Source organism: Candoia aspera, chromosome 4, assembly GCF_035149785.1.
Source record: "Candoia aspera isolate rCanAsp1 chromosome 4, rCanAsp1.hap2, whole genome shotgun sequence".
Taxonomy (NCBI): Eukaryota; Metazoa; Chordata; class Lepidosauria; order Squamata; family Boidae; genus Candoia; species Candoia aspera.
The window spans coordinates 113,992,762-114,002,689 of NC_086156.1; the positions used below are offsets into that span (position 1 = coordinate 113,992,762).

General features: G+C 39.3%; 1 protein-coding gene across 1 annotated transcript; it reads right to left on the reverse strand.

Annotated features, from left to right (window-relative positions):
* Positions 1-2,530: 2,530 nt before the first annotated feature.
* On the reverse strand, positions 2,531-6,390 carry LOC134497191 (vomeronasal type-2 receptor 26-like). Its single transcript, XM_063302867.1, has 4 exons — positions 5,590-6,390; positions 4,757-4,984; positions 4,262-4,388; positions 2,531-3,429 (listed from the first exon to the last, which is right to left on the reverse strand). Exons 1-4 carry the CDS (start codon positions 6,388-6,390, stop codon positions 2,531-2,533), a joined length of 2,055 nt encoding a protein of 684 aa, XP_063158937.1.
* Between the last annotated feature and the right edge of the window lie 3,538 nt (positions 6,391-9,928).

Sequence of the window (9,928 nt, forward strand, 5' to 3'; positions counted from 1 at the left end):
GGTGAAATTCAAATCCTTGCAATGTAGTCATAGAGGGGATTCTTTAAAAAAAAAGAACAGAAAAAAAAAAGAACAGAAACAGGACCAAAGATCGATAATTGCCTCATCAGAAATGCTAAATGTGAGGAAGGGAGAGATTGGGAGAACTACCAAGGAGGCCTTCCAGCCTTTGTTTTTCAGCCATTCCTCTGGGAGTGCTAATAACTCTATCATTAAGTCATGTTACGGTGTGTAATTTCAACACGGAAAGCCGGTCTGGCTGGCGGCAATTCTGCTAGGACGTGTGCCAATTGTTTGGTTGATAGGCCTAGAAATAGGAATCTTCAGGTCTGCTGGCCAGAAGGAAACAAAGGAGTATAACTGAGGCAGAGTGCTACAGACATCTTATGACGCTGTTGTCTCTTTCCCAGGAGAATGGCCCTGTAATCTGGCTTTAGATGTTTCCTCAGCCTCAGCTTTGAAAGCAAGAACGCTTCCAGGCCTTTGACAGTTGGACTACCCAAGAGACCTTCTCACAAAGTCCTCTTTTCACAGCTGAGAAACTCTGAACCTTCTCCTGCACTTCCTGACATGTTAATAGAATTGCTTCAATAACATTAGAGTGGCTCATAGAAATCAACAAACATACACACACACACACACAAACACACACATTTGATTTATATCTCTGGAATCACAATTGACTTTTTCCTGCGGCTGAAAACGTGCATCTGTAGCTAGGACTGGCACTCCCAGCATTGCATAATAGAAAGTGGGATGAAATAATAATAATAATAATAATAATAATAAAATGGTGTTGAAAGATTTAATGGTTAAATCTTTGAACACTGTTTTCTGAGGTGTTCAAAGATTTAAGTGGAAGTATTAAATCAAAACCTTGCCAGTGTGAAGAAATGCACAGTTTTAAAGATAACACACACACACACACATATAGATTTATAAATTTTACCTTCAAAATATGTCTGTCTATGTATGTCTATATACTTGTGTGTGTGTGTGTGTGTATTTATAGTATAAACATCTGTTTGCGCATGTGTGTACCTAGCTTTGTAGAGTACACGTGTGAACATACACACACACATATACTCTAAAAAGCCAGGTCCTTTCATCTATGTACATTCATAAAGAAGTGGTACCATTTTGGTTCCTATATGGTTATCCAGTTCAGCAAGTTGTCGAAACAACATAACTGTAGCCACCTCTTCACCTGTACTTCACCTGCAGAATTCTGGGTAAATTACGGAAGTTGATAGGCGTGGCATGAGGAAGCTACGGCTCACCCCATTCCTAATGTGCAGCCACATCTGGGCAGCCAATCCGAAGGAAAACTGCATCACTCTATCACAAAGCAAGCCCCTCCCCTTTTGGTGGGAATCGTGATGTCCCATGCATATACAAGAGAGGAGGAGCTTACAGAATAATGGAACTTAGGTCATTTTGATCAAGAAGCAGGACCTTGCAGATAGCCATACTGATCTCCCTGGATGGGCCACTGCCCAAGGTAGGTTGTTGGAGAAAGCAGGTCACTTTTCATGGTTGTCCAAAAAACAGCAAAAAAGAGTGGAAACAGAGTAACAGGGAGATGAGAAGAATATGAGGGAGAGCCTGGTTATTAGCTTTGACTATGGGTGTATGTCTGTCCTTAATAACCAGTCCAAGACACCTAGGCTGTCGTGAGTGAGGAGCAAAGAGCAAATGAGGCTAAAATGACCCCTAAAGGTCCTTCAAATGCCAGAAAGCTGATCAACATATTGTTGTCTGTAACTCACCCCCCTAGAATGCATGCAGTATATAGACACCCATTTGGAATATCTGTTTTTAACTTTCGATTACTCCATAGGATGGGCTGATCCTATAGTAATCTCTTCTCTGTTAATACTTTCCAATATACTCTTGTGGGTATCATTGGAAGAAGGAAAAGGAGGAGGAGAATATAGAAATGATTCATTTAATTTTGTGCTCTGTCTTATAGCTTTGGCAACTTAGTGTAATGCTGGAAGATGGATTCCAAATAACGGGTGGAGCTAAGACAGAAACTAAATGTGGATTGATTTCAATTAAATTTATACACTAGTTTCATTTTGGATTATGTATGTAAATAAATTTCATTAAAATCACGTCTACTTCTTGGAAACAGAAGAATGAACAATCCTGTACATGAAGAATCATATTTAACTGCATATATTTAAAGTTGGTTTAAATTGAAATAATCCTACATGTATTACATGTAGGGGGTGGCTGGCACCATAATATGGCCCCGGGGAATTTGAATATCTTCTGTCTTGGGTTTTAGCTTTCTACATTATATATTTTATAATACTTATATATTTTTAGAGTCTATCTTGTATATTTATATTTTATAATTTTTAAAATTGATATGAACCATTGTTATTTTAATGTATTGTAAGGCAACCAGAGTCGTGTTTGAGATGGGCGATGGAAAAATCTGCTAAAGAAATAAAAATAAATAAAAATAAATTACTTAGATACTCATCTTCTTAATTTGAACAGAAAAAGATATTTACACGATTTAATACCTTTTTATTAATTGTTCCCTGTTGTTCAGTTCGGGCCTCAGCACTATGATGTAGCATTTGGGGAAAAAGATACATCCCAGTAAGGCAGCACTGGAAGACAAGATAGAGAAGATCTCCACAGCCAACATGGCTTTCCCTGTCGTGCTCAGGTAGCTTGGCACAAAGGACACCCACACGCTGCAAAAAGCCAACATGCTGAAGGTGATGAACTTGGCTTCATTAAAGCTGTCAGGCAAATTACGTGCAAAGTATGACACAATGAAGCTGGCAAGAGCCAAGAAGCCAAGGTAGCCCAGGACAAAATAGAACATGAGGATGGAGCCTTCATTGCATTGCAAAAGCATGGTTTCCATAAAGGAGTGCATGTCTAACTCAGGGAATGGAGGAGAGGTCGCCAACCAGACAGAACAAAGGATGGCTTGGAAAAGAGAGCAGGAAAGAAGAATCAAAAGGGCCAGTCTTTTCCCTACCCATTTCCTCATCTGAGATCCTGGCTTGGTGGCCATGAAAGCCACAACCACAGTGATGGTTTTGGCCAGGACACAAGAAACAGCCACTGAGAAGATGAGGCCAAAAGTTGGTTGCTGGAGGAGGCAGGTCACTTTCCCAGGTTGGCTGAGGAAGAGAAAGGGAGAGAGAAAGCAGAGCAAAAGGGACACCAGGAGGGTGTAAGTGAGGTCCCGGTTGTTGGCTTTCACTATGGGGGTGTCCTTGTGCTTAATAAACGTTCCAAGTATCCAGGCTGTTATCAAGCAAAAAGCAACAGCAGCTGATGCCAAGGAGATCCCTAAAGGTTCTTCAAAAGACAGGAAACTTGATTTTTTGGTGATGCAATGATCTTGCTCCTTGCTGGGATACTGATCTTCAGGACATTTGAAACAATCTTCCATCTCTACATTAGAAATCATAAGAAATCTCAGTCATTGACCAACCAAGTCAAACTGTAGTATCTTTGGTGTTCATTCTGTCTTAAATCTATCTCCATATTGCAATATGATACTGAAATATAATATTTACACAATATCATCATATAGGACCAAAGGGGGAAAGTGGATTTGAACTGTTAAGGACAGTGAGTATTCACAATGCAGACTTTTGAGATTTCAAAATTTTAACAGTACTCTGAATGTGCAGAACTGGGGGAAAAAACGGAATTGGCAGATTGAACTGTGGAATTTAGGAGCAGCAGCAGCAGATGTTGATAGTATTGACTGTGAGGGGGTAAACTAGTATCCTTCATCCAAACCCTTTGAATTTTCTACTTGTGGAAGAGTAAGTTAGCATAAAGCCTTAAATTTATAAATTCTTGGTAAAAAAATATATTACTATTCAAAGAACATTCCCCCCTCATGTTCATTTTCCAGTGTTTTGCTCATCTTAGACCTAAATGTATCATTTTTGGAAAACTCATGGAGTAGGCCCATCTCTGAATCCTAAACTAGGCTTCCAGAAGGCTTCTTCTGAAATGTTGGGCACAAATGCCAACTCATCAGGAATACCTGTGAGAATACCAAAATTTTGCAACTTAACATAGCCTTTATATATTTTTCAGATCATTTGTCAGGGAGATTCACATGGCTCCCTGGAAATTCATCTGAGGAAACATGTCCTTACTAATACAATACTGTAGTTATATGCTCATCATATAGTGACTTTCCTTAGCTCTGTGGGAAATATTTCTTTTAAGCCCATGTCATGATCAGAGGGAGAACTTCACAACTGACCCATCTTATCTGAAATCTTTCCTTCTGGACATGGAACACAGTCATAGCAGCAGAATGGTGTCCCTTCCACCCTTCTCTTCCAGGTTCCTGGGTAACAGTACTCATTACAGAGAGAAATGGGAAGAACCTGCTGACAACATGAAACAGAGCTCAGAAGGAGATCCCAAGTTTGCTGTTTTTATGTACATGAGAACTAGGTTAAACCTTTAAACCATTTTAACTATTTATTCCATAAAAAGTGATAAGACAAGTAGGAATGTTTGGGCAAAAAACGAATTATAGTTTTAAAGGAACATATAACAAAGACATATGTTCAAGTATAATTATGTATCATAGTTTTTCAAAACAGTAATACAGTGTTACAGAATGACCCCAGTTTTTAGAGAAATGAATGTTGGCATGATCATTTGGAAAGTGTTGTTTTTGTTTTTAAAAAAGACAACTCTGAGTTGGTCCCTCCCAAAAGAGGATTTCTTGAGATTTTCTTGACCATACCTGGTTGAAACCGGGGTGCCAGAGAAGCCTATTTTCATCAATGACCATTTTTTTTCCTTTTGCACCATTAGGATCTAGCCTTCCAACTTTAACTCTCTGAAATGACCTGTTAGGAAAAGTGATCATGTTGATAACATCAAATCCTCCGGTCACTTCCCTTTTGTCATTAAAGAAGACTCTCTCTCCAGCTGAGTGGTTAAAAGAAATGCCTTGAAGAAATGGGTGGAGCTGCTTGGAAAGAGAAAGTGAGGTGGGGGGAGACAGAGAAGAAAATAACATGGTAATACTTGGAGAAAAGAGTTCAGTACAGGTTACTCTGGATTCATTTGGCTGGGTGTACAATTTGGGTAAGAGCAATGTTTTCACCCTAGCTCCTTGAAGCATACCTACCTAGTGCTGAAATATCTTAGCCAATTTTGCCATCCTAATCAAGTTGTACTAAATTCTTCATGGAAAGGAAAGTGTAGAGAGGTTACCTGCCAAGGCTGGAGATATCTGAAGCATACATATCTAGTGTTTAATCCTAGCCTATTTTGCCATCCTAATCAAGTTGTGAGAGCCAGTTTGGTGCATCAAGTTAGAAACCAGGAGACCGAGTTCTAGTCCCACCTTTGGCACAAAGCCGGCAGGGTGACCTTGAGCCATACACTTTCTCTCAGCCATAGGAAGGATGAAATTGCAAACAACTTCCAAAAACTTTGCCAAGAATATTGCAGGGACTTCTCCAGGAAGTCTTCGAGAATCGGACACAATTGAATGGATTAAAAACAAACAAACAACAAACAACAATTTGTACTAACTTCTTCACAGAGAGGAAAGTGTAGAGAGGTTACCTGCCAAGGCTGGAGATCTGTGACTCGAACCATGTTTCCCACCACCCTTTTGCCCTGGCTTGGTCCCTTTGATAGTAAGGCCTGCAAAGAATGAGCCACAGTGAAGACACCATTGTAGATACTGTAACTATGACCAGTCATTTCCATTTCAAATAAAGGTCCAGGAAGACTCTCCAGGGTCTCCTCCCCAGTGCATTGTCCAATGTCCATTGTTGGCAATCCTGAATTAGGAAAGAAACAGTCAAATGCTTGCTCCCAAAATTCCTTTATAAATCCATCTCTGTGCCTCCAAGAAGGTTTTATGGACTGAACAAACGCCTTGAATCCCAGAACTTCATTTGATGGAATTTGAAAGGAAATGGCCCCATTGAACAACTGGAGGTTCCAAGACTTTTGAAATCCTGTTAGGATAAAATCAAATTGACTAGTCATGATCCAAACCTTTTTAAAGGATATATTTGCTCTCAATACAGGATCCAACAAATAAATGACACATGAGAGCCATACAAGCAACAGAGATTCTCCATAGATGACAAATGTGTTTGTCCTGCTGTCTTCGTAATGTCTATAAAGAGTAAACAGTATACCACTAAATTTATCCAACTCATCAATATTGGGTATTCCTGGGACTTGTTGACTGAAAGCTGAACAGATTCCATTCTCTGAAAGCAAAAGCTGCATTTTCTGCAAAAATTGTTTTCCGCTCTCACTCTCAGAAGCAAACAGCCCAACCCACTTCCATCCAAAATGCTGTAACAATTGGAGAATCCCAACATACAGAGGAGCCTCATTTGGGGCCATGGAGTAAAGTGATGAGAAGTGACTGGTATAAAATTCTTCTGGTGGATATGAACCATATGTAAGCTGAGAGAAAATTAAAATATGTTAAAGTGATAAGTTAAGCTAAGTGCCCTTCTCTCTGTACCTCTTTAGGGTACTGTTGAAAAAGAAGAAGATTGCTCCTGTACTCCCAGTTCCTCTGTTTATCAGAAGATAATGCAATTACTGGGGTACTCACTCATTTAGAGAATCTATCAGGAAAGACGTCTGATTGGAACCAGGGAAAGTAGGATTCAGATCCATCATCGCTTATGCAATCATGATTTACAGTTACTCAATAAATCTTCTTCATAGGACTGACAGAGGGACTGGCCCAAGTTCAGCCAGCTTAAAAGTAGCATTGAAATCCATGACCCTTATGCTGGTTGAGTGGTTTTCAGGTACTCCCTAAGTCTTCTTTTGGTGATAGTGTGCGAGTGCATGTGTGTGCTTTTGAGTCAGTGTTTACTGCTGAAGACTGCCTGGACCAGTCTGTGAAGGTTTCCTGGCAAGATTGCAGAAGTGGTTTGCCATTGCCTTCTTCTTCCCAGGGCTGAGAGAGAGGGACTGACCCAAGGCCACCCAACTGGTCTTCTGCCTAAGATGGAACTAGACCTCATGGTCTCCCACTTTCTAGCCTGATGCCTTAACCACTACACCAAACTGGCTCTCCCTTTGGCAATAGTAATGGGGGATAAAAAAAAAGAACTCCATCTATATTCTTTGGGCTTTAAGTATAAACAGAAGAGTTGGTTAACTTTCCCCACCCACAGACCAACCTGAGGAATCTTGTAAACATCTATAATGCCTGCAATATGGGAAGAGGTATCACATCCAAGTCCTCCAATGATGGCCATGAGGTTCTTAGCGATGCCACATTCATAGTTGGGGAGAAATCTATTTGATTTGAAAAGCAGGTCCAGGGTGGTTCGATAGGTCATTCTTGGATCATAGTAGCTGTCTGATACATGGAGACCAAGTGTGACATTGGCCAGGAGTTGTGGATTCCCATTGATCTCCTTTAGAGCAAATTCTAAGGAGAGGACATGCTGGTAGAATTTTGTGATCATGCTGCAAATAAAGAAAGCCTTTGAGAAAGCAAGTCTACAGTGAATGAAGTGGTGTCATATAAAACATAATGATACTTTCCCCCTGTGAATGGAAGGTCTACGTCTTGTGTCATGCTGATATTTGAGAATTACATAGCATAACACAACACTAAATGGTAAGTCTGTTTTGGGAAGTAGCCATTCTATTATTCCTTCCATGAGATCTGAAAACTTCCTCATAAAACATACAACTTCATAAATGGTTGGGTTTTAAGGCAAAAATGAACGGACCAGATATTGCCCTGTTTCTACTGAGTGGAACCTAATGTTTCCTTGAGATTATTTTTCTTTCAGCTTTGCTCAGTCCTGACCCATTCTGTTCTGAATGCACAATTGGATAGTCTTGATTTTGGGTGTCTCAATAGAGGTTGATTTAAAATTGCATTTTTGTGCTGTTTCCTGTAGATGCTTCTCAACCTTCCATAAAAAATGGGATTGGTTAAATGGATGTTCACTGTATCATTCTTATTTTATATAGTAGAGGAACATCATGGTTGAACATTTTCACATCTATCCATCCATCCCTATCTGTGCTTTCTTCATGATCCAACTAATCTTTAGGAATTCTAAAGAAGTTTCATATTTAATTTTATCTAGTGGAGACAGAGAAGCAATTCTTGCTTATTTTTTCCAGTTATTTCTTGTGTTCATGATGAGTGGGCTAAAATTCTGCAAAGAAAATTGAAGCAGGGTTGTAACTTTAGCAGAAAAGAAGCAGTATTGAGAGAAATCGATGAGGTAGGAAGAAAATCCTAGCACCTAGCAAGATGCATCCTACTAGGAGGTGAACCAAGAAGAGGGTATATGCTTGTGGAGCAAAGACAGAAAGGATGAGCCTAAGACTGCTCATGAAAAATTATTAAAAATCAGAGGATAGAAGGGATCAGTATAGAACCCACAGGAATTCCAGATGCCCTTTCTGTAGCCTACTGCCTTTGTCATCTGTTCATCTGAAATCTTCAACAATGTCTTCATAATCTAGCTACTGTATTTATTAGAAAAGCTAAAACAGGTTTCTAAATTGCTCCTCACAGTTTCAGGACATCTTTTTAAAATAAAAGGATCATTTATAGTGGGAGAGCAGCATTCACACTTGGTAGAGCATTAGAACTAATGCAGAAACTGAGGAAAAAGAGTGGCTAAGAAGGTTCTCATCTGCTTGGATCATTTGGTTACTCACAGAAACAAGGGTTGTGATGTGTAAGAGCCAAGGAGGGACAAAGTCCAATTAGATGAATCTGGATATTTGCTTACTTTGTAATCTCAAATATCCTATGTGATGGGTATTCATCAAACCAGTGTTCATTGGAAACATGTATAATCTGAGAAACCATCCCTCCAATTAAGAGATCCCCTGGCTGGTACCATTCATGCAGAACTGGAAAAGGATTAGCCACCAAGCAATTCAGCGTATTCACTTTGATCACGGGAAACATCAGAAGGAAGAACATATCTGCAGCACAAAGAGTAAAAGTTGAGACAGCCTACTGGATTTCAAAAATGGATGATTCCAAATGCACCTTTTGAGATAAAAGCATCTATCTAAACTGAACTTCAACAGGGAAACAATGGCATGTTTCAATACTGACTAAGAAAATCTGAAATCTGAAGTGTTTTCTGATTAAGAGCAGCAAAAGACAGCAGAAGAAACAAACCTGAATAGCAGTGTTGGTCTCTCCCTACTATCCCAGATCTCCACAGAACTGGGTTTAGATTTTGACTCATTCCAGACTTGCTTTCTGTTTTTCACATCTTTCTGTAAAGCCTTCAGAGGCTTGAGTAAGTGAACAAATTATAGTGATTTGCCCAATTCCAGGAAGTCTAAATTGTCCATTCTATTTTTTTTAATCTAGAATTCAAAACAACATTCATTTCCCATGAAAGGATTGTTTTAATTAATTCCAATATCTTACTTCAAATCCATCTGGACCGTTAGTCTGTTTATAACTTTATAATTAGAATTAAAGTTGGTCCACCTAACTATCAGTCTCCCAAGCTTTGTGGGAATATTAAGTATCAAGTGGTTAAAAGAGTCTCTAAATATGTCAATGGATAGATGATAGATAGATAGATAGATAGATAGATAGATAGATAGATAGATAGACTGACTGACTGACTGACTGACTGACTGACTGACTGACTGACTGACTGACAGACATAGATAGATAGATAGATAGATAGATAGATAGATAGATAGATAGATAGATAGATAGATAGATAGATAGATAGATATAGAACTGACATGCAAGAGAGAGACAGATGGATGTCAGCCTTTCAGGGTAGGTTTAGCCAGGAAGGAGACTTTTAGAACTCTATTTTATTGTTGCAAGGTTTAATGAGAGAATCTTGAAATCCTGCCAGAATTTCCTTTGTTCTCTCTTATACCAATTGGCAGTGGTTCCCAAACATTT